The sequence below is a fragment of the Mustela putorius genome, unplaced genomic scaffold (assembly GCF_011764305.1).
Source record: "Mustela putorius furo isolate JIRA1106 unplaced genomic scaffold, ASM1176430v1.1 tig00000242_pilon_pilon_pilon, whole genome shotgun sequence".
NCBI lineage: Eukaryota > Metazoa > Chordata > Mammalia > Carnivora > Mustelidae > Mustela > Mustela putorius.
Window position 1 is genome coordinate 14,320,792 of NW_025421325.1, and position 27,368 is coordinate 14,348,159.

A 27,368-nucleotide genomic window follows, 5' to 3' on the forward strand; every position below is an offset into this window, starting at 1 on the left:
ATGCCTTTATACTGAAATATGTTACAGTATTTTTTATAAGCTCGTTCCTTTCTTGAAAACGGTCCTAGGAATCAGGTCATAGACTGATTGACCTAGAGCAAGTCCATCTTTTTCCACTTGATTCAACCTCTTCAGACTGCCCAATGAATTGCCCACAAAAAGACTTAACAAAGGTGTCGAGGACTAGCAGCTCCTCCGAAAAGGAATTTATAAATATTCCTTAAAATGTACTAGAATTAATCCCATCTATCAGTCTAAGGACATGCAGATCTTTAAAAAAAAAAAAAAATTCTATATTTTCTTCTTATAGTATTTAAAAATTTTAATTCTATTTGTTAAAAAATTAAAACCACCAAAATGGTAGGTTAGCTGGTTAAGTGTTACATACCAAAAACTGGTCAATATATTGCTACTTGTCATTTATCAATCATACTTAACACAGAGCATCCTGTACAGACATTTAGAGGTCCATAAATGCAACTATCCCAAATTAGGGCTGTTTGGTTCAGATTTTCTAAGTAAATAAAACTAACAATATAATGAGCATACGCAAGCACTGCTATAAAATTAACCACATTTTAAGTCTCTATATAAATTTGAAATGTCCTAAATTTTTAAAAGGCTTGCCACTGGAATCCAAGGTTCTAATTATGATTTAAAATATTGAAGTTGAAAGTAATGATTATATTTTATTTATTTTACCTGGTATCTTCCCAACAGAATATAACCTTTCCAACAAATAATCTAAAACCTTAATTGTTAAATGAAATATTCTGAGTAACAGATTACTGTAACCTTGGTCACCCACATAAACTACCTAGTCTCTTCTAGGTTGGCTTTAGGCACCACAGTACCTATTTTTGGATATCTACCTCTTCAATTGAAAATTTAGGGTATCAACTGGAAATCAGTTTCCAATTTTGAGTCTATCTTCTCTACCATTTTCCTAAAAGTTACTTTTAGCTATTTTTCCTTCTCTTAATTAGCAATATAATCAGAATTATGGCTTTATTCTTAAATATGTAGTAACAACTAACTGACCTGTGGAAAAGGCATGTTTCATACATTGACTAATTACAATGCTGAATTTGGATATTTTTCTTTCATGCTCTTTTCAATTGTTTCCCATTACATGTTTCTGTTTTAGCCCAAGCCCTCAGGGGCTAGACTATACTTGATTCCTTTAACACATGTCCACTCTCTGTTTTCCTATTCCTACTCCAAATCTCCCACCCCCACCCCAACCAGATGGTATTAGGCTGTTTCTTTTCCTCGTGAAAGCATTTCTTTGGTGACTTCCATGGTTTTCTTCGGCCTTGTGTTTTTCCAAGTAGTTCTTCCACAATTAGGCCACTAACTCTTAAGAATGATAGCACTTTTCATGAAAAAGTAACCGCCCATAACTGTTTCCAGAATCCCAGGTTAAAATGAGGTCAATTTGGGGGAAGCAGAACAGAAACTCAGATTATCATATCAACTTATCATAACACTGGGCTATGCTTGACACAGCAACAACTCCACATTTTGGAAAAGTAAGCAGTATAAGTAATACTTTAGAAATCACCATTATAAATAAAAATCTCAATTATATGTCGGCAGATGACAAATGACAGAAATTTTAGAAGAAATCTAAGGGAAAGAGATAATGTCCTAAGAGGGGAAAATCAAATAAATGGAAAGAAAAGACCACTTAAGGATTATAAAAGTTATATTTATTCACGATGCTACATTTATTGCATTCCCTTAGAAAAATGGAGAACTGTTTATGTACCCAATTTGCACATATAAAACTTTATACAAATTATGTGTAGCACATAAAGGCCTCTGGTACAGCTAAAATCCTGACACTACAATTTGGGTAATCCTGCTTCAAGGTCTCCAGTTTATCAAGTCTGTTCATAGAAAATAAAAACTGGTTATTATACTCAATCTTGCCGTTCACACTTAGAAATTATTTTAAAATATAAAAATTTCAATTACTCTAAAAACTCAAAAAAGGTGAACTGGAAGGGGACACACATTCTGTTACCAATTTCAGTTTAACAGTATGACAAATCCATACCTTATTTTGGCTGAGTCTTTTTAAAAAACAAAAACCACCTTAGTTTTGACGTTATCTTTCTAAGCTGTGGCTGCTTCGAGAAGGTAATTTGTCAAAACATTTACCAAACAATTAAAAATAATATTCCTTTTACAAAATAGTACAGTAACACTTTACGGAACCAGAAAATACTACATGTCTTTGGCTATATAACTAAAAGGCCAGTCTTCCAACAGAAAAGGGTATATTCACACCTCAGAACCAACTATAGAAACAAAGCATTAACAGAAATATGCATAGAATTTAATGATAATTTGTCTTGCCTTTTGTTCCATTCTACCCATATAATAATCAAGGAGAATGCAATTTACATAATCTTCCCAGATGAGACTCTATATAGCACTACAAAGATACCCAAATTTCTGCAAAGGCAAAGTGAAGTAAAACAATTACACAACTAAGTGAAGACCAAAGGGACAAATGTTATTTGCAATTTTTTTTAGCTGTTTGCTTGTTTTTTAAGCTTTGAGTGTAGAAATTATAGCTGATAAACAAAGTCACAATCTTCACAAATGGAACTATAATAGAAAAATAAATCAAATGAAACATTTATTAATAAATGAAGCCTGTTTTATTACTTCAAGTGTTAATGATAAAAAAAAAAATTTCAACACAGCTGCTGCATTTAAAAAAGTGGAACTACGTACTATGTTTCTAAGCTCAGTAAACAGATGAACCTGATGTCTTTGAATGACATAACAATTGAGCATTGTACAGTACATCTTATGAAGACCCGTAAATTAAAGAACTACTGGTTTAAAGTTAGTGATTATGGAACATATATATATTCATAGTTTCAGCTTCTTTTTTCTTCCTCGACCATCAGGTGCTCCATCCATTTTACGTTTCTGTGTCTACAAATGAACAGAAGGATTCCTTTTCATCACAAGACTAGTATTAAAGGTAAAATACATCAGCTCCTTTCTAATAACTGCTACATAGTGACAAATATTAGACCTTCCTACCCAGAATAATCTTAATTCTCCAAGTTCTTATCTACTCCTTTTACAAACACAAAAAATTTTAATACCAATGAAATAATCTGCAATAGTAAATCAATACACCAAGTATAACATACCCTGATACCAAAAAAAACCCCAGTATTAATTATTCTGACGTTTTACATAAAAAACATTACTCAGCTATTCGTTTATTCATAACTTTCTAAATTATTATTAAATAAAAAGATGACTTCTTCTTCCTCTTAAGATAACTGTTTTCACATTCCTAAGATACCACTGGGACAATAAACTAAATTTTAGTAGTTAGTAAGGGTTGTAAAGCCACCACTTTACTAATATTTCTTTACATATTCTAAAATTATACCTTGCACTCCCAAGGTAAAGTGTAGGGTCCTGGCATTCACAAGACATACCTTCCCAGATTTTCATGAATCCCCATATTATGGAATACCATCCCATTATGTGATAATCCCCACATAATGCTGTCAAATATAATTTATACTTTTAAAAGCAACTCAAGGCTATATTTACAAAAAAGACTAACATGTCAATGATAGCCAAGTAATGTTCAAATTCTTACAAAGAAAAGTCTTCCAAGAAAATATTTACACTTTCATGAATACTTACTGAAGGTTTTGGTCCTCTCTTCTTTTTCTCTGCCTTCTCCTTTTCTTCTAGTTCCATGTTTTCTCTTTCAATCAAGGTAATTAAGGTGTTACACCTCCTCTGGAGCTCCTGAATTGTAAACATAAATTTATATGGTAAACATGTATTTTCCATCGACAAGTTTTCATGATACCTAGTTTTTAAAATTGTAACATTTTAACAGCATACTACATAATTAAACATTCCCCCAGATAAAATCTAAAACAGCCAAAAGAACTGATTTTCATATATAATCCATGCTATGAAGATAAAGATATCAATGTTTTTACTTCATTCTTTAAAGTCATACTGTTATTTCTCTTAAATCCTTCCTTCCCTTAGAAATTCAAGCAGTAAAAATAATATATGCTATATTGCTACTTAATATCTATGCCTGAGAACTAAACTACGTATCTAAAACTTTAAGTGCACCCATTTCAGGGTCAAAATCAACCAGAACTTAAGTGTACATCTTCTTTCCCTTAAAGGTACAGTTACTAGAATTATGGCAATCAGTGTATCAAATGCCAGCTTTCCCAATTTTGGAAAATTAGCCATAGAAGTCTATGATATCTACATCTCTCTCTAGCAATCTAAAATCCTTTGTGGAGGTTGTATAAAGTGTAGTGTAACAGTACTATATAACCCTGAAGAAAATGGAAGTCAATTTTCATTACTGCTGACTACTTAGTAAGCAAAATGGTTTTCCTGTAAAAAGTGATACTACATAAACTGCAACAAAATCATTTAAAAATACTAGCTTATAGAATATACAAGTTTTAGAAATATTTGCAATATAATCTAGAGACAGAAGGTAATAAACTATATTAAAGTTCTGTATTTAACAGGTGAACTGTGGCACACATGCCAGAATGTGGTACAGATGAGCTAAGGTCTGAACTCTCTTGGCTCTAAGGCAAGAGTATTTATCAGAAGGGTCCATACACATAGAATCATTTCTTATGTGTGCTCTAACATGAAACATGTTTGGATATAAGTTTAAGACCATGGCATTATACTGATAAATCAACATGATACGTATTTTGTTTCACTCACTTAAAAAATCATTATTAACTATATAAATTGTTCCCACTTAAAGACAGAAGACAGAGCTGTAAGCAACTGAATCGGTCTTTCCCCAAATTTTATTTATGCATTTTATAGTGCAACATTTCCCAAACAAGGATACACAAATAGTAGCCAGTTGATGTGTAGTGAAAAATAATCCTCCTGTGGTGAAACATGAAAAGACTGTGCACTGTCTCCTGTCTTGAAGACTGGTAATATAATACTTTAAATACACTGAGAGAAATCTCACTAAAATGATTAAACTTTGCTTACACCAGTATATCCCAAACTTAAGACTACAGAGCATTTTGGGCATTATCATCCTAAAGAACACAAGATGAAAGTTTCAAGCTTCAAAATGGCTAATGCATAATAAAAAGGGCAATTTACTGAAGCTAAACTTCCCTGAATTATAACTTCAGGTCCTTAGGAATGGAACTTGCTTCTGAGAAATACTCTAGTATTGAAAATAAAAGTGTTTTACTACCTTAAGCTATATTAAAATAATCCAGACAGGCAGATGCCTGAATGAGAGTTCCTTCCTCACAGAAATGTGTTCATTTATAAAACCAAAATTATCTGAAAAATACAAGTTTTAAATTAGGATCTTCAAATTCAGAAGGTGAAATTGATGCTGGTATTTCCTTCTATTTAGAACCTGACTAAAATGAAAAAAACTCCCTATCCTATGTAGTGATGTTAAAAGGTATGTGATATTAAGAGGATGGAACCAAGAAATTTTTCAAGTTATCCATGACATTAGATTGCTAACTGTAGATGAGAACTATTTTCTAAGGAACTGATTTAACCCATGGTACTTACAGTATTGTAACAAAAATGTACTCCAAAGATGGGGTGAAACCACAATTTTCTCTTAGTTACCTTACCTTAAAGAATATTAATCAATACTTATTCTAAACTGTTTGCTACATTACACAGAAAGGCCCAGGGACTCACCATGGCAGTTCTGGACTTAAGAAACCAGTCAAATCTGAACTGAGGAGAGTTGCGAATACACTGTCGTAATTCATCATAAACGTTTTCTTTGTCAAATCCAAGTTTGTGAAGCATACAGATTAGGAAGCGATCCTCTTCTTCAGTGTAGTTTTTTCCTTTGTTAGTACCATATGATATTCTCAGCTGATGAAAAGGTGCTTTGTACCGTCCAATCTATCAAAGTCAAATTTTATATAAAATATAAATCCTACATAATCTGTATTTCAAATTTAGCTTTAGTAAGATTAGCTAAAAATGTTCCATTCCAAATCAGAATTTTCTACCCAAAGCACCTCAACTGCATTATACAACCTCTGCTATAAAACAACTTCAGAGTCTTTATTATTCTAAAGAGAAATACAGGATCAGACTTTGTAGGAAAAAGCTAATCACAGGGAAATTAACCCAGATATATCAACTGAAGTACTAAGATAAACTCCTTTAAGAATATCTATAGCATGTGAATATTGTTCTTTGAAGAAAATCTTCATTTTAAACCACCATTTAATTTCATTATTAACATATAAAATATTTATTTCAGGGGTACAGCTCTGATTCATCAGTCTTACACAATACACAACGCTCATTTCCTTTTAAAAAGTTACTTTACCTCGCATATTCTCAGGTAAGAGTTATATCACTAAGTACCGTATTTATCAATACAAAAAGTACCTTCGTATCAAGAGCTTTTTTGATACTAATTCTTCTTTGAATTCTTGCCTCTCCCCTTTCGATCTGAGCCATAATCTTCTCTATGTCCTGGAGTTCATTGCATCTTTCCCAGAATACAGCTGGTAAGACAGTAAAAGTTGGGACAGATGGAACAGGTGCAGGAAGGGGGAAAATAGAAGTAACTTGTCATAAATAATTTGCTAAGGATTAAGAAATATGTTTCTGGGGCACCTGGGCGGCTCAGTGGGTTAAAGCCTCTGCCTTTGGCTCTGGTCGTGATCCCAGGGTTCTGGGATCGAGCCCGGCGTTGGGCTCTCTGCTTGGCAGGGAGCCTGCTTCCTTCTCTCTCTCTGCCTGCCTCTCTGCCTACTTGTGACCTCTCTCTCATTGTGTCAAATAAATAAAAAATATCTTAAAAAAAAAAAAAAGAAATATGTTTCCATTTTTCTCATATCTAGTACTATAAATAAGTCAATTATTTAGTTTGTTTCCTTTAACTGTAAAAAAAAAAAAAAAAAATGAGATGAAATAGGTGTTACAAGTATCTCCCAACTCTTAAATTTCTGTTCTTGAATTCTAAGCACACTCACAGCACCACAACTGTACCTCCTCGCTTGAGAATCCAAGATTTTTTTTTTTTTTTAATGTTATTTATTTGACAGAGATCACAAGCAGGCAAAGAGGCAGGCAAGTAGGGTGGGGCTGGGAGTGAAGCAGGCTCCCCGCTGAGCAGACTGCCTGATGCGGGGCTTGATTTCAGGACCTTGAGATCAAGACCTGAGCCAAAAGCAGGGGCTTAACCCACTGAGCCGACCAGGCGTCCTTAGAATCCAAGTGATTTAAGGAAACACAGGCACATAGTGCTTGAGAAGCATAAAATGAAAGCACATCAAACCTATTCTTATTTTCTCAGCAATACCCAGTTAGCGAGGGTAAAAAAGTAACTATGCCATTTTTAAAAAGAGGACATTTTCCAACCCAGTTTTTTAAAAACACAAAAAAATAAGGCCCTAAAAGTGGAGGCAAAATTTAGCTTATCAAAACATAATTCAGAATTACAAAATCTGAACTTCTCAGTAGCTATCCAGAAATCTGAGAATATTCTTATATTAAAATATTTAAATTACCTGAGTACTCAATAACTTCTTCCGGAGTTTTTCCTTCTACTTCTCTTGCAATATTTTCAATATCATCACGACCCCACTTCTCATTAGCTTTGATAAACTGGTTAAAATCTCTCTTATTCCAATTGGTAAAGCCCTTCAAGGCAATGGAAACAAAACGTTTAACAACAGCACACTGAACGTGGACAAGATACTACTACACGTACCAACATTTCTAAAGTACTAAAACATTTTCAATTACTCCTAGGTTTTAAGTTCTTTGAAAGTGGTTAACTTTTCATACACTTAGACATGCATTTTCAGCAATACATCACATACTGCTTACATAACAGAGGAATTAAGTCTCAGTGAAAGAAAGTAAGGAATGCTGCATGAAAAAGTAACATTTTTGCTGGACTCTGGATTAGCAGGAGTCTGTAAACAGCAATAAACATAGACTAAAGAGCTAAGATGTATAAAGTGAGAAAATGGAAGAAAAATCTTCAAAAATAGGTTAAGGCCAAATTCTAAAAGACCCTAATTAAACCATAAAGACTGTTAAACAAAAGAATACTAAAGAGAGACATGTAATAGAGAATGGTAACTTAGTACTGTTCCAATGCAGAAGAGTCACAGGAAAAGAAAATACAGAAGAAAGGTAATCAAAAGAATATCTACTCTACCAAGGCTGGTGCAAATCTATGATCTTCTCAATTACCTCAATAACTATCAAAATGACAAAATGACAATCAAAATGTAGCACACATCTATATGCTCATGCTTTATCATTTCCAATTATTCCATTTTGGAAGAAAAAGACATGCATTTTCAGCAATACATCACATACTGCTTACATAACCAAGGAATTAAATCTCAGTGAAAGTAAGTAAGGAATGCTGCATGAAAAAGTAACATTTTTGCTGTATACTTGTACTTCTCTGTATACCCCAACATGACCTAAGCATGGTACCGTACAAAGTGATGATTACTAAATTTTATGTTGAGTAAAGACTATATATATATACCTGTGTTAGAAGTTTCTCCTTTTCCTCTAACTCTTCATCATTAAGGGGTTCAGCTTCATCGATTTTAAGCTGTTCTTCTTTTTGTGCCTGTGCTGCATTTGGTAGGTCAGGATTTCGAGGCACCTAAGAAAAAAAACTTTAGGTCATCCATCAGTAGATTTTAGAAAGTATGTGATGAACTAAATTCTTAACCAACCAAATAATGTTTTAATCCAACCATGAAAAAAAATACTGTCATGTCCTCCATTTATTAAATTAAAAACAAACCGGATTAGTTTATGAATAGTGTTATTTCTATTACCTTGTACCCAATAGTTTTTCTGTAATACAAAATTTCTTTTTCCAGTAACTCAAATAAACGCGGAGGAAAAAATTGGAAATCCTGAACGTTAGGCTGTTTTGGAGGCCGAGGAGCCTAGAGAAAAAAGAGTTATCATCTATTAAAAAAATTATTTTGCTTTAAATGAATTGTAATCTTCCTTTTTCCTTAAGTTATGATGGCCAATTCTCTAAGCAACTGAATCTATCATTAAAAATGAACTTTAAAAACTTTAAATGCATACATTCACAACTAATTTTAAGAAGAGTTAAGGAAATATACTATAAGAAGCCACAAAAAAGATTCTAATTCTCAATCTGATTTAACTGTAAGAATATAAGAAAAAAAGGGAGCCTGGGTGGCTTAGTTGGTTAAGTGTCTGCCTTCAGCACAGGTCATGATTCCAGGGTCCTGGCATTGAGTCCTCTATCAGGCTTCTTGCTCAGGAGGGAGCCTGCTTCTCCCCGCTACTTGCGCATTTGCTCTCCCCACCACTCTCAAATAAGTTAAAAAAATAAAATACTTTAGAAAAAATTGTAAAGATTACATTTCCAATATTTTTGGATATTTTACTGCTCTATCAACTCACCTTGGGTGCTTTAGGTTCACTGACACGAAGAGCTTCCCTAAAATAGGCATCGACAGCATAGTTGGCTTTTCTTTCTCGTTTAGGTGGTTCAATCCACTCTGTGAATGCAATCTAGCATATGGGAAACAATTCATATCACCAACTTTACTTACAGTCACAAATCTCAGTTGAACACAACACATACTGTGTACACCATTACAACTACTGTTTGTAAATAGTAAGATAGTCGTAAAATCCTGAACAATAAGCTTTACAAGAAGAGGACTATGCTACTTTGCTCAAAACTATGTAATTAACTAATACAAAGAACAGGGTCTGGTGGAGAGTATGGATATACAGTAAGTATTTCTTGCCCAAATGGAGAACATTCTAATCAGTGAGAGGGTAGGGAGGGAACCTACAGAATGTATGCTGTAACTCAAACTAGGAGAAAAGCGTAGATATGTATATAGCCTAGAAAAAATTCAGAAGATATACAAGCCTAAATGTTAACAGAAAAAACACTGAGTAGAACTATTTTTTTTCTTCCAACTTGTAGGTATTTTCTAATTTCTCTACAAACTAACAAATATTACTTAAGAAATTAGGACTTTTTCCCCTTCATTACTAGTTAATTCTGTTTAAAAATAATCTAGTAAGGGTGTAACAATTTCATATTACATATAAAAATGTAAAAATGTATAAAATAAAAAAATAATTTAGATGTGAATATACAGAAATGACTGCTTTGAAACAAATTTACAAAGCATTACACCTAACACTTAAAATTCCAAGTTCCAAGTAAAATGAAGTCTTTAAGTAACCAAAATGTCTTTCAAAAATTACCTTTTGTTTTTCTCTATAATCCTCTCCTTCAAAGTTATAAACACTTGACTCTGTATCCATTGTAAAGTTTCTAAGTGAGCTTTCACCCATCTTGGAGAGCTTTTCATTCATCTCTGCAGTCTGCAGGGGAAAAAAACAGCTTATCAGATTGAGAATAGAAAAAAAATTTTTCAGCACTATAGTTAAAAAATAAGCTTTACAGTACACAAAAGCTTCTTTTTCTGGTTCACGTAACAAGTGTTTCCTCGGTTCTGATTTAAAACATTTTATATATTAAAAACATTATCATTTAACCTATTCCTTACCTTCTTTGCACCTCTTTCCAAAATACCATCAATATCCTCATCAGTAATCTCACTTTCTTTTGAAGCAAATACATGTGTTGCCCCATGTCTAATCATTTGAAGCATTTCATCTTTCCCAATTTTGTTCAGATTCTGATCCACAAGCCTTCCTGGAAAAAAAAAAAAATGTGTTGCATACTATTAATTGAACAAAGTTTGTTTTACTGAAAACTTGGAATTTTAAATGTTAGATGTGATATGTATTTTGCCTCAAACTTAAATTAATTTTTTATTTACTTCTGAGAATCGTCATTTTCACATAAAACAATGCCAGAATGTTAGCTGTAACCTTCAAAGTATTCTAAAGTTAATCTATTACATAATGAAGCCTAATGTATACCATCTCAAAAAAATGTATTCTTATACAGGCTGAATAACAGATTTGGGATATTTGAAAATAAAAATTATTAGCAAGATTTTTTTAAGATTATGATGAGATTTTTTAATCTTGCTAAAAAGATTATGATGAGATCATAAAGACAAGAAGTTTCTAATAAGCAGAAAAACATTAATACTAATACTCCATCAAGCTTTTTCTTAGAAAGTATAAAAAAAAATGAAGTACAAAAAACCCTTCATATTACCAAGCTTTAGCTAAAGACTAAAATATACATCAATTTCTGAAAATTTCCAAAGCTAATTTTGATCAAAGACATTCAACCTAAGAAAACTAAGATCATGATCTTCAACTGCTAGGAATTTGGCCAACCCTGTAATTTGTGTTTTCAAAAATACAGGAATCAAGACAAACCAAAATACCATAACATAAAGAATTATTTCTACCCTAAAGGGCCATTCACATACACTTACATAAAGCTTCAATTTTTCTCTTCCAACCAACTTGTAACAAATGAGTGGATACAGACCCAAGTTGTTCTCTTGGATCTTCAATGCTTTTGTATCATGGCTTTGGATCCCTAACAGAATCCACTAACACCTGTGACTTTCAAAGTTAGGATTTATCTTTAGAACATGTTTCTTTGGTTTGAAAGCCATCTCACTGCTATCAAAATGTTCTCAGTCTTACTGAAACCACTTCCCCATTGGACAGAGGGGAAGCTATTCAGACATAAAGCAGTTCTATGATTTCTCATTATTTTTAATTACATCCCTTACACTCCAAAGACACTAATACATAAGGTATACACCTTGCTATTTGACTAATACAAAGCTACTAGCACAAAACTTGGCTCTAAAATTTGACCCTCCAAAACCAAAAAACTAAGTAAAAAAACTCAAACAGCTTTTCTAAGTTGGTTATAAATTAATTTTCCTTCTTTTTTTAAAAAGTGTTTCACATATGAGAATAATTAAAAATACTACAAAGCAGATGTTTTTCTAAAAACATGAATGAAGAATGTGAGGGGGAAAAGAACTAGCCATTACATTACCATGAGAAACCTTACTGTTTTGGCAGGCTCCAGAGATTTTCATAAGTAAATACTTCACTCTAATAGTTAATATAGCTTTTGGTATTAGATGAGTCACTTCCTACCTATATGAATGGTAAACAAGTGACCTGCCTCTTCTTCCCATGCCAACCTTAAGCTGGCTAAAGGAAATAATGGATGCAAAGTATGTAGCACATTGCTTGGCATGAAGCAAGCACTTGATAATAAAAACTAATAAGCCTTCATTAACTGTTTTCACATATTCAGAGATGTGGCTAACACTACCGTTGGCATTAATAGAATATGAGAGAAATTTAACACTCCTTTACTTGGAAATTAAAAGCCGATTAACAAAATGAAGTCATACAATATGGAATCATCAGTGAACAATATTAACAGTGTTATCTCTCTATCTCTATATAACAGATAAAAAGTACATGCTCATAATGCAAATTTGAGAATGAAAGAAACCAGTATGAGCCTGAGGTTACTGAGGATTCCTACCCTCACCCTCTAGTCCTATTTACATAAATGTTTATTTTGATTCACCCTCGCTAAATTATAACTCCATGAGAGTAAGAATATTTGTTGCTTTCTTTCACCACTGTATTCTCAGCACTAAGAACAATGCCTGGCATCTGGTAGCTGTTCAGTAAACAGCTGCAGACTAGAAAAAAAACCAACATCAGATTCTCTGAGTTTCATTTTTACTTCTTCATTTTACCCCAGCATAATTAATTAACAGAGTGCTTTTTAACAGGTAAATTATACTCACCACAGTTCTATTTAATATCTACCACAATGAATGCTGGGTATTTTACATGTATTTTCCCCTTTAATCCTTAAAAATAAACTTTAATTCTCTTTATCCCCATTTAACAGATGAGGGAACAGGCTTAGATAGTATAAAAGAACTGCTAATTGGCAAAGCAAATATGCAAACTTCAACCTTCGTGAGCCCATACCTATCCTCTTGTTAAACTAAAGCTTACTATTTTCAGGAATATAAATATTGTTCAGGCTGGCCAGCTTGATTCCACAGATCCTCAATAATAAGAATCTAATAAATCTAAGAAAAAAACATTTGTTTATCCAACCTGGTAAATTTCTTAAAGTTCTAAGGCTTACCTTGCTGAATGACTATTGAATCCAATCTGAGTTTCATCTCAGCACGTTCCACTATTCTTTCTTCCACAGTGTTATCAGTTATAAAGCGGAACACTCTAACAGTCTTGGTTTGTCCAATTCTATGTGCTCGATCCTAGGCAAATAACCATGTCATTTTGATACAGTTAAAAATTACATAAATAGCATTTGACTGTGTATACTAAAAAGCAAAATTAAAATACTCTCAAGTGTAAAAGTTTTTAATATAACAAAACTATTCTAAAAATGAATTTGTTAAAAAAATAAATGTTATTAGATTAGTATTTCTTAGATTTTCAAAGTTTCTCCATGTCAATCAAATTAATTGATTATCTCACAAATAAAACTTTCAGGAGGTATGAAACACAACAGATGGCTGAATCTGTGAGAAACTATCCTGTTACTTTTATTAGGTAATACTAATACAAAATTCCACGTCTCCAGGGGCACCTGAGTGGGTCCATTGAGCATCTTAACTCTTGATTTCCACTCAGGTCATGATCTCAGGGTCCTGAGACCAAACCTTGAGTCAGATTCCACATGTGGAGTCCCTCTGCCTGCTGCTTCTCCCCTGCCCGCCATTCTCCTTCAGGTAAGTAAAATCTTACCTGAATTTCACATCTCCAAATAAGACAGACAAAATTATGATTAAGTTGGATGATAAACTTTTTTTTCCTAAATCTGTTTTACTTAGGTTTAAATTCAAAATGTTTTTCTATCTAAATCATATATAAATTTTCACTGCTATCAGGGAAAAAACTGACAAAAATAAAATAACTCCACATATATAAAAATCCTAGTCTTTAAATGTCACCCACATAACTACATACAAGTAGTCAAATTAATCTGAATTCCATTTCTGTTTAATTTCTGTTAAGTTCACAAAACATATTCTTACAAAACATCCCCATTTCTAACTGATCAATTTTCCTCAACCACACTTTCAATATAGGATAGAAACAACCAACACCAGAGTTATAATCACCAATACCATGGATCAAGTCATTAATAGTATCAAACTTAAGAATCTGTAAGTTTTCATATTAATCTGCAGATCATACATTTTTTCAACCTCAGAATGATCTTCCTCTTCTAGCCAAAGAACTCCCACACAAGGGCATACATTTTAAGCATCCAACATGATAGGCAGGTTGGTAGCTCACCAACCTATCTCCCTTTCCTAAGGTACAACTATGCTGTAATTTACCAATTACCTTGCACCCAGTTATGCTATGTGATTTGAGTGCTGACCGGTGACTGTGGGGACACTTTCAGATCTGACCCATTAAAAATTTCCTAGATAATCCTCAACTCTATCCCCCTTATGCCATCAGAATACACAGGATACAGCTATACTCCAAGGTCCTAAGATATGGCAAAGCTGTGAGATTCAGATATCCTGATTTGAATGAGAGATCACCTACAAAATACCTTCTCTGAATTATTACATTCGGAGAAAAAATTCTACTGGGTTAAGTCACTGATATTTGCAGACCACTAGATTGCTCTAATGAAAATATCAAGCTCTAAGAAAATATTAAGAATGTATTTACTGTTATCTCTTACCATAGCCTGGAGATCTACTTGGGGATTCCAATCTGAATCATACAAAATTACTACATCAGCAGTAGCAAGATTAATGCCAAGACCACCAGCACGTGTACTTAACATGAAAACAAACTTTGTGCTGTTTGGTTCATTGTATGCATTGATGGACTCCTACAGATATAAAATAAAACAAATGTCAGGAAATTATTTTATCTGGTAATTTTTTTACCTTCCCTCCCTGGATTTTACTTACTTGTCTCTCATCGTGGGGTGTCTGCCCATCCAATCTACAGTATTCATAATTTCTCCACATGCAATAATCTTCCAAAATATCCAATACCCTTGTCATTTGACTGAAGATTAGGACTCGTGAACCTGTTAACAAATAGAACAGCTCATTTTCAGAAGCTTCAAAAGTAAAAAAAAGTATTTAAAAATTTAAGGCTAATCAAAACTAAGAATAACCAGTTATCCCTTAATTCCAAGTTACCTAGTTGGCTGTAAGAAAAAAACTACACATTATTTATTTATCCTAGTCAGTTATTCTCCCCATTTTTCTCATCATGGCACAAACAAAAAAGGGTAGTATCTGTACAACACACTAAGATAAACGGAAAAAGTATTTGTTCTGGTCTCGGTCTGTCCCAAGGCTGAGAGAATCAGTCTTTTTATTCCAAATGCATTTAAAAATAACCTTCCTCCACCCCCAGCACAATTCTCCCATGTGCATGGCCCTGAACATCCCCTAACACCTACCTAAAACCCATCTCATTCTGGTTCTGAAGACCCAATTCCAGACTGAAATATAACAACACAGATGTGGCCTCACATCTATCTACATGGTTATCTTTCACTGATGCCATGATCCAAGTTATTCAACTGCCTTCCATTTTTTCAGCCAGCTACACAATGTCTTCACAGTAGAATGTATGAAGACCAAGGAGTCATTATAAAAAAATAAAAATTATGAAATTATCTCTTCTTGGAAGCTGAGGCTGGTAATCTGCTATGTCTTACCTTCTTGTAACCAATATGCCTAATTAAGCTCAACAGTCCCCATTTTCCTTGCAGAGTTTAATATAGCTTTCGTTAATATCTGAGTATTTCTACCAAGTTCTTGCTATTCCCTTTACTACTTAGCTTTCAAGAAAAGCATTTTAGAAAATGTATTTCCACAAAATGGTGTAAAAACCTTCTGTTAGAAGGCTGATCATCAATATCCTAAAGGTACAAGTCATTCTTACCAAAACACACAAGAGAAACACAAATGGAAAAATGTGAAATCTGACTGTATTATTTCACATTACAGAATTAATAATTTGTGTATGAAAAGCTTTGATGTCTGGGATTTGCTTCAAATTAATCTGGGAGAAGGAAAGCAGGTACGTATAGATGTCAACAAGTTTTGCCATGAGTCTTTAATTATTGAAGCTGGATCACACTAAATACATTCTACATTCATGTATTTTAAACACGTCTCTACACATACTATATACTCATTTTCACATAAGAAACCAGCATGTTATAAACAAAACTGCTTTGGGTTCATGTACATATTTAATAATTAAAGTATTGCTTAATTTTATTGCTTAAATTTAAGAAATTTGTCATTTAAATAAGTCCACATAAATAACTAAAAACAATACTATGAACACAACACTGTCTACCAAAGCATCTGGGAACTGTGTATGTGTGGAAAGAGCATTCTTGGCACTTTATAACAAAAAGCTGACTTATTCTGAGAAAGCATATATAAAATGAGAACTCTCCCCCAAAATCCAGGAATGTATCAGCCCTAACTACTGATCACTAAGATTTATAAGCCTAAAATTGGGGGGAGAAATGAAGCTCAGATAACGGATAGAAGTTTTTAAATGTCCCACACTTCAACTTTATAAAAGTGCCATGATTAGTAATTTCAAATTGTAGTGGTCCCTTATTTTACATCAGAATTTTACAAGTTTTCATCACTTCTCAATTTGTTACCAGTAACATAATTACCTTGTTCTTTTAATTTCGGGAGCAGCTTGTCTAACACCACCATTTTGCCACTGTTGGTAACTAGATGCATATCTGTTGTATAAGGTGGACCAGGTTCAGCTCCATCAAAGAGATATGGATGATTACAGCATTTCCTCAACTGCATCAGGATGTTCAATAACCTCATTTTGTCCATCTTCCCTGCAGAGTTTAGTATATCTATATCCTTCATTAATATCCGAGTATACCTATTGAGAAGAAAAATATTTTAAAAGGGTTCATTGTGCCCTGACAAATCCGTTACTTTCCATCCTTAATTTTCTCCCCTACCTCAACCCAAAAATATCTGTAAAGAACCCATCAACTTCTAAGATGTGGTTAGGAGTTTACCATGTATTGTAACATCTTTCTCTTTCCTTGTTTTTCTTTATTGCCCCTACTGTTCTAATGTTCACAATTATACTTTGGGCCTCAAGGTCCAAAACGGTGGGTCTCCTTGGGATGAATTAAAACAAAGCAATATAATGTAACATTTTTACATTAACATAATTTTTGCTTAACATAATTAAGCAAAACTTAACATAATTAACATAATTAAACAAAACTTAAAATTTAATTTTATTTTTTATTTTGTTATTTTTAAGTAATCCCTACACCCAACAAAGGACTTGAACTTACAACCTCAAGATCAAGACCCACATGCTCTACTGACTGAGCCAGCCAGGCACCCCAAAACGTTAAGTTTTAAACATAATTTTAATTTGTAGTCTTTTTCAATGGAAGAGTGTTAGTATTCAATGTAGCTAGTACAGCATTTGGGTGAGAACAGGAAGATCTAAGAAGGAAGAATCCTGATAGGATAAGGCATGATGATGAAAATAAAATGCAATCAATGTAATTTAAATATAAATAGTACATGGGGGTAGGGGGAGATAAGAGGGCAGTAAAACTATGTATACATGTGTGTCTATACAGACATGTGCACACACACACATATAGGCACACGTGTGTGTGTATATATATAAAAAATATATGCACATATATAAATATATGTACATATATATGTACACATAAATATATGTACACATATATATGTACATATACAAATATATATATATATACACACATATACATAAAATAATTATATGTAGTAAAACTATAGCCACAGGCTAAAGACGGCTTGTGAAAAGCCTTAAATGCCTTATCAAGAATGTAAACATCCTACAGGAAAGTGTAATCTATCTAAATACCAAAGTTTCAAGACCTTGAATCCTCTGAACAAAATAACTTCAATAAGCTAAGCAATATATACATAACTCCAGTAATAAGGCATAAAGTATTATTCAAGGCAGATCTTTCCATACAATTCTGACAAAAGTTCACCAATGTTAACCTAGAAGAGATTTCTCTTCCCTTAACACTGACTCACGACACAGCTCTGTTAACTTAGAGCCATACAACTGCTACCCTATAAAAGCCTTCCAAAAGTTTTAAGGACACTTAGGATGGACCACCATCTACAGAGGTCATCTCTTTCCTAGATAATGTGCCCATTTCTTTACATTCTAACCTTTCTGCCTTTTCACCAACAATTCCAGTCCCTTGCATATATTTATCAAGTATGGAATTAAATACACTGAAATGCAGTATAACCAGTGAAGAGTAAGTATGACTATTTATTCTCTTTTTCGAACACTACACTTAATGTTAATATATGCTAAGGTAACAATATCATTTTCTACAGACATTTTACATTGTTGATTCATGATGATCTTTCTATCTATAAAAAAAATTTAATACTAAGTTAGTGGTTTCTAGCCTTTTGGATTTCATATACCCATAAAACCTTAAGAAAAAAAAAGAAGAAACTTAAAATGTTTTCCACATTTTTATTATGCCCTAAAGAGGTATTTAAAAATAGCTATCTTGTATTACCACCATAAATTCACAAAGGAAATCCTGTCTAAAATAAAACATTCACTCAGAATGGAGTCTTTAAAATTAAATATATGCAATAGCTTTATGGGCTAAAAGAAAGCACCTCAATTTTCTCGTGTCTCTACCATCTCCAACTTCATCAGATTAGTCCTAATCCACAATCCAGTATTTATGAACCACCAAGTTAACTGTATGCCTGCATCTGTGCCACCAGTTCCTTTTCAAAAAACCCAAGTAGAGAGGTTTATATATATATATATCCCTGTTTAATTAAATGCCAACTTTAAACCTTGGATTCATACACTTCCCATCCTGATTATAAGCTGTAAGTTTTATGACTCTGTATGATAAACTGGATTAGAAAGTCCTAAATTACATGATCAGAAAACTATTTTTTTAAAGCTTTTTTATTTATTTATTTGACAGATCACAAGTAGGCAGAGAGGCAGGCAGAGAGAAGGGGAAGCAGGCTCCCCGCTGAGCAGAGAGCCCGACTCGGGGCTTGATTCGAGGACCCTGAGATAGTGACCTGAGCTGAAGGCAGAGGCTTAACCCACTGAGCCACCCAGGCGCCCCAGAAAACTCTTAAGGTTGAGTTCAGCAAAGCAAATGGCAATTCCTTGCAGACACAATTAAAGAAAATATAAGTGAAAGTTGATTAGGAATCAATAGTGATTTTAAAACGTCCAAGAACACATACCATTCCCTTTGCATTTTGCTGAGACCCACATAGATTTTAACTTCCTTCTTCGGAGGCAAACTCTTTTCAACATCAGCTTTAATTCGACGAAGGAGAAATGGACGCAAAACCTGAATTATCAAAAAGAAACAGAAATGATCTTATCTATATTATTTCAGGATCTCAAACTGTTTAATAAATACATTGAAATTTATCTGTTTTTAGAATTTCACCCTTCCAAATATAACTTATTCTTACAGAATTCCTGAAGGGTAATACAAGATCATTGCTTATTCAATACATGTAATGAATATACACTTGCTATACTGTTATAAAATACTAAAAGTTTTTTTTTTTTAAGATTTTATTTATTTGAAAAAGTGGAGGGTGGTCAGAAACAGCAGCAGATTCCCCACTGAGTGGGGAGCCTGATTGGGAGTTCAACACCAGGACTCTAGGATCAGGACCTGAGCTGAAGGCAGCCACTTAACTGACTGAGCCCAGGCGCCCCTAAAAACAGTAAGTTTTGATGCTTTCGACATTCACTGTCTTTCCATTTACAACTAGCTATCACCCTTCCTTATCTATGGATTCAGTGACCTGCATCAACCAGAGTCTAGAAGCAGATGATCCTCCTCCTAACATATTATAAGGTCAATAGCAAACTAACATTACATAATAATACCTACGTTACTGACTTCGCTTCATCTCATTGTGTAGGCATTTTATCATCTCACATAATCATAAGGGGGGAGTACAGTATAATGAGGTATGCGGAGACCATATTTATATAACTTATGTTATGAAACTTTACAATCATTCTATTTTATAATTATTGCTGTTAATCTCTTACCCTGCCTAATTTATAAATTAACTACCATAGATATGTATGTATAAGAAAAAAGTGTATACAGAGTTCAGTATTATCTGTGGTTTCTGGTACCCACTGGCGATCTTGGAATGTTTCACCTGCAGAGAAGGGGCCAGGGACCTGGGGGCGGGGGTACTACTGTGCTTTCATGTAGATTGTCCAACAGTACTTAAAGCTAGGTCCACATTAAAATGTTTTTATGGTTAGTTTTTAAATTTACTACTCTTTTGGTGGGAAGGGGGATGAATGAAATGGGTGATGGGGATTAAGAGGTGCACTTGTGATGAGCACAGGGTGGTATATGGAACTGTTCAATCACTGATACAACACTGTATGGTAACTATATTGAAATTAATAAAAGAAAAAGAAAACTTAATGAAAATAAAAACAATAAAAATTTTACTACCCTTTTCTTATGGAAGTAGAACAAATCATGACTATACAGTTCAATAAATTTCAATCAAGTAAACATGCCCACGTAATCAACTTATCACCTAGATAAAAACAGAATACTGCAGAAACCCATCTTGGAACCTTCCCAGCCACCATCCGCCCTTAAATTTTAACATCATAGATTAGTTCTGCCTATTATTTTTAACTTTACATACATAGAATTATACAATACACACCCATTTTATCTCATTTCTTTTATTCAACATGTTTGCAAAACCTACCCATGTAGTATGTAGTTCGTTCTCATTAAATTTTAGAGTATCTACAAAACGAAAGATTCTCTATTTGTATCTTCCTATGTTTTATTTACACTAGCTTATAAAAATATGATCACAAAGAAATTAAAAACTGGTGAGAAAAACAATCAGCAACACTTCTCTAATGTCATCACGTAAGGAAGCTAGTATGGATAATCTTAGCTAACAGCCAGCATCCACTGCCAGATATGTTACCAAAGACCTTCAGGTCTACTGGGCCCTCTTCTAGAATTGTCCAGGTAAATGTAACTGGATAAATCCAGGTAAAACCAGCAAATGAACCACCCAGCCAATCCGTAAATTCTAAAAATAGATACTATTAAGGGTTTTTGGTGGGAGAGGGGAGTACTTTGCAGTAACAGAAAACTGATACATTAAGTGAAAATGATCTCATTCCTAAGTATACGATGCTAATTCTGAATACCCTTTTCATCAGAAGACCACAGGGAGCTAAGGTGGGAATTTCCAGACAGATACAGAAAGGTAACTACCAGACCTCTTCTCCCCGATTTGATAATCACTTTCATACTACTCTGAACAAAATAAAGGGCGATGCCAGAAGTGGCTGATTCTCTTATGTGGATTGTTTTAGTTTGCTTTACATACATGTACCTATTTAATAAAGCAAAGTCTACATAGACACTCCATACTCTAAACTGAATGCTTACGTGCCTAAATGCCACCTAATTTGAAACAAAGATGTCTAAGAGATTATCAGCTTCAAAAATTTAAAATAATAAAATTTCAGTACATGAGAATTTTAAAGTGGGTTATAATTAATTTATACAGAAACCAGTATTTAAACATTCAGGCTTAACTTTTCCCCTGTTCAAAGACCCACTATGAACCAGGCATTGTGCTAGAGATACAAATGTCTAAGACCGGTTTCCTGCCTTTGTATTTGCAATACAGCAGGAAAAAATCTGTAAATTAAACATTTCAACACCCAGTGCAAAGTCCTATGTTAGACTGTCTTGATAATTAAAAATGGGATACAAAGAAGCTTCTAAGCTGGATTCACCCAGTATATTCAGTGGAAAAGGTGACATTACCTATACCTATACCTAGTGTTGGACTAGGTATCAGTGAAAAGTAGGAAAGGGGATACCAGATGTGGCAGAAAGGATCAGCACAAAGAGACTGAAATTAGTTCAATGTTTACAGAAAATTAATAGGGTCAGAAATTCTAATAAATTATATTGATATAAAAAGTGAAACAGAAGTTTGAGAATGTCAGAAAAGTTAAATCGTGGGGTTTAGGGAAGAGACTGACACCCCAGCGGACAACTGCAATGCTAAGCAACATATCTGGTCGTCACAAACGGGACATATTACTGGCATGTAGTGGGTAGAGGTGTCAAGAATGCTGCTAAACAGGAAAACCACCTTCCCTGTGCCCTTCAAAATTACCTAAACCGAAATGTCAAAAGTTAAGAACCTTTGCATTAGGTCATGAAAAGCCTTATATGCCATGCTTACAAGATCTGGATTTATTCTGCTAGTCAGACTATCATATTCTGGATTCTGTTTGGGAATTATCTACCAACCAACTTTCACTTGTGAATCTTCATTAAGAAGTAAAAAAAAAGCTATGTATCACAGCAAGAACTTAACAACTCTGCTCACAATGCACTACTATCAGTTGCTTATACACAGCTGCAGGATTTAAAAAACAAAAGATGGACCCCTTTAGCCTTTGAGAACCAAATCTCTTAGATTTAGATTACTTTTTCCACTCACTAAGTTAGGACTTCATCCTAGGTTCTAATACTAAAAGCACACTCCACAACCCCTCAGCTTCCAGTATAAGATTAATAATTAAGTAACAGGATTCAAATAGATCTAATTCTAGTCAAATGTTTTTTTTTTCAACAGAAAAATAATTCACTAATTTAACCCTCTATCATTTTTCCTATTAGAAGTATGCTTTAATCTTTTTTTAAAGATTTTATTTGTCAGAGAGACAGCACAAACAGGGGGAGCGTCAAGCAGAGGGAGAAGCAGGCTCCCCGCTGAGCAAGGAGCCTGATGTGGGACTTGATCCCAAGACTCTGGGATCATGACCCAAGCCAAAGGCAGACACTAAACTGACTGAGCCACCCAGGGGTCCCTGCTTTAAGCTTATTCAAAAACACTTACCATATGAAGCCTCTCAACTAGTTTTTGATCCCCAAGGCAATTGTTTGTATCAAACCATGAATCAAAGTCCTAGTTAAAAAAAAAACAAAAAAAAAAAAACAAATAAAGATCAGAAATATTAACTATAGGCATTAAACATAAAAACCCTATTTATGTTAGATGTAACAATGAATTCTAGAATTAGTATTTGAGCTGTGAACTTCAAAAATCATTTGGTTCAATTCTGTATTTTTCATGTGTCATTGTTAACAATTCATTAGAACTACCTTGAGAATTAGATTAAAAACATCAAGATGACAAGTTTCATAATGAACAGTTGGAAAGTTGTTCTACAGAATTTAAAAATTAATATTCTTGAAAAATCTTATTTTAGAAGACTACTCAGATTACTCAAACATGAAATTTTCAGAGCAGTGTCAATTTTAATTAAACTTATTAAAATTACCAGCATTTCATTAGTATTTGGTAGGATCTGAACAAGGATAACTTCCATATTCTTACCTCCTCAGCACATCTGGTTTGTATTTGTGCTTTGTTAGTAAACATAATCTTAGAATTATGTTAACTACAACAAAGTTTTCACAGATCACTAAACAAATCAGAGTGATAATCCAGTAAAAAAAAAAAAAAAAAAATCTCTAAAACAAAAACATTAAAATACACAAAAGCAGAACTAAAGTATTTTCCTGAGATTGACTGAATGTCTTCCAAGAAGGCAAATTTCACTATTCTTTTACAATGATCCTTAACACAACAACCCCAAATTAAACCTTTTGGAACTTAACTGAGCTCTTCAAAAGCCACACACATGCACAGGCTCTTACGTCTCTCTCTCCACCCACGGAAAAATAGTTCAAAAACGAACTCTGGTTCAGCAAAAAATTGTCATTACTGATAACAGACTTTAACATATATATTACGTGCTTAGGTATAACCAATAGTTTGAACATCTACTCAACCATTTTTATCAGGGCAAATAATCTATTTAAAGGTAAAGATTAGATTCCATGTTTGTAGGCCATAAAAAAAAGATGGCTAGACAGACTTTAGCAAATTTGAAGACCATCCTGGGGAAACACAGGCTATGTGAAGTTCACAACAAAGTCATTTGGGAAATAACTTGAGCAATACACCTTAAGGACACAAGCAATCCACGTACAACTGCTGAAATTCAGGGCAATGTGACTACCTATTTGGTATGTGAATCTATGACATTCCAGAGACAAAAAAACAACTGATTCATAAAATGATACTGAAATCAAAAGGCAAAAAAGTAAACTCTCAGGATACATAAAAAACTTGGCACATTACACCAGGATACTTAAAGTAAAAAATTAACAATTATCTCAAGTGGTGCTAAAATTACAATTATCTCAAGCAATGCTGAAAGACCAATTTTATTACAAAAATGTATAGCATTAAACAAAAACATTAAAAATTCCAACCAGAAAACAGTAAGACATACTTACATCTGCTGAATTAAAGACATCTGGCAACAAAAAATTAAGTAGTGACCAGAGCTCATGCAAGTTGTTTTGAAGAGGTGTTCCAGTTAATAATAGTCGATTTGTAGTCTTGAATTCCCTCACTATTTCTGACAACTAAAAGAACCAAATTCATCATTAGAATATTCTACACAATGATCAAATTCTAAATGGAGGCACAAATGATTTTTACTTCCAAATACCAAATTACCTTCGATTTTTCATTTTTGATCCTGTGAGCTTCATCTATAACTAAGTATCTCCAATTAAATTTTTTGAAAACAGATTTCTCTTTTATAAGCATTTCATAAGATGTTACACATACATCCCATTCTCCTGGTAATAAAACATCTCTGACAAAAGCAGCCTGTGTAGGTAGCAAGAGAAAAAAATTACATCATGCAGAAACGAACTACACATTAAAGGTACGGATGACAAGTTAATCTAACACAAAAAAGGGGATGGAAAATATTAAAAAGGGATACTCTTCTATACTACGTAAGCCTCTAGAACCAACTCAAACTAATTTCATCAATCATTTCTAAGTGTCAAAGCCATTTAATAAAAAATAACCGACAAAACTGATCAGTGTACAGTTAAGTAAACTAACTCTTAAATGTATTCTCTTCATTTCTACCAGGTGCTGAAATTCTTAGAAACAGGTTTAGAAAGAGAGGGTGGTTTCTGCCATAGAGTGAAAACTTAAAGATGGTTTGCAGTTAAGCATTTTCATTCCTTTCATGTTTACATATCTAATAAAACTTTGTTATTATTACTCTTATTTTACAACTTAAGAAACTAAAGCAAAAAGTGGTTTAAATTTGGCTCAAAAACATAAAAAGCAACTTAGTAACTTAAAATACACAAAGTTATCTATAAAAGGAGAAAAGCAATGATAGCTAAATAAAAAAAATTAAATACATTATTCTTCAATATAGTACATTTTAAAATCTGAGCTTTGTATTTTCAATAGTATTATTATTTTCATTATTTCCTTCCCAAAAATGTCATGACCATCATTTTAATTTATTTCAATAAATACCATACCAACTCACCAATATATTGTAACTGACCCAGTCCATCTTTAAAAATTACGCTATTAATTAGCATTATGCAACATCAATCTAAAAAAATCTAGCTCCTCAATTATCCAACCAATTCACATATTCAAAACTTCTTTTAAGAACAAAAATGCTGTTTCTAGAATGAGAATATAGCCTTTGAGTTTATACAACCAATTCCAAAGTAAAAGAAACAAACTATACACTCATATGGCATGCTACAGTCTACAACTCCTTTCTCCCAGGATTCTTCACCACTAAGACAGTATTACATTTGTAAATTACTAATATTTGTGAAGACAAAGTTTATTACTGTACTCTTATCCCTCCTCAGCTGTCCCCCCAAACCTAAATTCAAATTCTTTAATATCAAAAATGTAACAAAACACAAAAAGCTTACTCTTTGTTCTTTATCGCCTATCAAACAAACAGATCTAAGCGTTGGTACCCATCTCTTGAATTCACTCATCCAGTTGTGTAATGTAGACTTAGGAACCAAAACCATATGAGGACCAGGAATGTTTCTATAATGTTTCATGTACCCAAGAAGAGAAATTGTTTGAAGAGTCTTTCCCAGGCCCTAAAAAAAGAATCACAAAGCAATGAAAATCAAAACAAAATAGACACCCATATTTGTGTTTCCTCCTGATACATATAAATATTTAAAAGAAACACCTATATGGTTTATGATAGCTAACAAATGACAAAAACTTGATGTTTCAAGTTTAGCTGTGTTATGCTTTTTAATCTTCCCATGTCTACGAACAGGTACTACTAACCATACCCATAAGGCTCAGAAGTTTGAATTTCCCAAAGTCATGCAGCAGAGCTACAATGAAGACCCATTTCTTTTGACTCCGTACTTTTTTCAAGCAACTAAGTATTTTAGCACTTAGCTATATCGAAATTTGGAACACTGACTACATATCTACTCAATACTAAACAAAGATAAGTATTTTGAGACAGAACTATAATCACTAATGAATAAATTAACCTCCCCTTTTATAAAAATGAAGGGAAATGGCCAAAACAGTGCACTTTAAGAGTCTACCAAAAGTATGTTTCTCAAAATGTATTTACTTTTAAATTTATCACACTTTCATAAATAATAATTCCTCACAACTGAAGTACAGATTCTGCTTCTGTAACTAAACCAGGTTTGACAGAGGATTATTTTGCTAACAGTTCTGGATTATAATCATATCTTAACTTTTATAAATTTCATGGTACAAAATACTTTAAACTACAAAATATGGCCTTCTAAAAAACTACCAAACATACCATTTCATCTGCAAGGATACCATTGATGCCATTCTCATATAAAGAAATGAGCCAATTTAATCCTCGGACCTGATAATCTCTCAGTTTACCCCATTTAACATCTAAGAATAAAAGAAAAAACACAATGCACATTTTAAAGACATAAGAAATACAGAAAGGCAGTCCCCCCTTCGTTTGATAATTGTTTTAACTTGGACCTACACAGGTTTACTCTGACTTTTCTGTCTTCAATTTCCAAGTCATTAGAGGCAACTGCTGTGATCTGGAGCAGGCAAGGAGTGAACAGATAGGGACAATAAACAAGTGGAGGGGCAGGGGAAACCCACAATTATAAAGCATCAGACTACCCACCCCAATCATTCAGTTCCTATGTTACCCATACACTGGTCCTAGAGACTCACCTTTTATATCTTTTTAATATTATCACAAGTTTCTTTTTAAGACTGTAATTTATTGAGCGAGAGAATGAGAGCAGGAGCAGGGCAGAGGGA

At 33.4% G+C, this 27,368-nt stretch overlaps 1 protein-coding gene across 3 annotated transcripts in view; it reads right to left on the reverse strand.

Moving 5' to 3' along the window:
• Nucleotides 1-1,690: 1,690 nt before the first annotated feature.
• Nucleotides 1,691-27,368, reverse strand: part of SMARCA5 (SWI/SNF related, matrix associated, actin dependent regulator of chromatin, subfamily a, member 5) — a 40,774-nt gene continuing 15,096 nt past the window's right edge. For 2 of the 3 annotated variants that reach the window (XM_045078355.1, XM_045078354.1), the window contains 20 exons: nt 26,878-26,978; nt 25,997-26,176; nt 24,747-24,902; nt 24,521-24,652; nt 23,052-23,120; nt 19,353-19,462; nt 16,736-16,962; nt 14,988-15,109; nt 14,753-14,905; nt 13,169-13,301; nt 10,611-10,759; nt 10,306-10,425; nt 9,481-9,591; nt 8,874-8,987; nt 8,573-8,695; nt 7,572-7,704; nt 6,445-6,563; nt 5,734-5,946; nt 3,691-3,798; nt 1,691-2,955 (listed from right to left, as the gene is read on the reverse strand). In XM_045078355.1, coding sequence (XP_044934290.1) covers nt 2,890-2,955; nt 3,691-3,798; nt 5,734-5,946; nt 6,445-6,563; nt 7,572-7,704; nt 8,573-8,695; nt 8,874-8,987; nt 9,481-9,591; nt 10,306-10,425; nt 10,611-10,759; nt 13,169-13,301; nt 14,753-14,905; nt 14,988-15,109; nt 16,736-16,962; nt 19,353-19,462; nt 23,052-23,120; nt 24,521-24,652; nt 24,747-24,902; nt 25,997-26,176; nt 26,878-26,978 — 2,639 coding nt within the window. In that variant the 3' untranslated portion in view covers nt 1,691-2,889. Of the gene's footprint in view, nt 2,956-3,690; nt 3,799-5,733; nt 5,947-6,444; nt 6,564-7,571; nt 7,705-8,572; nt 8,696-8,873; nt 8,988-9,480; nt 9,592-10,305; nt 10,426-10,610; nt 10,760-13,168; nt 13,302-14,752; nt 14,906-14,987; nt 15,110-16,735; nt 16,963-19,352; nt 19,463-23,051; nt 23,121-24,520; nt 24,653-24,746; nt 24,903-25,996; nt 26,177-26,877; nt 26,979-27,078; nt 27,140-27,368 lie in introns of all 3 variants that reach the window. The other variant, XM_045078356.1, reaches the window with a different exon arrangement.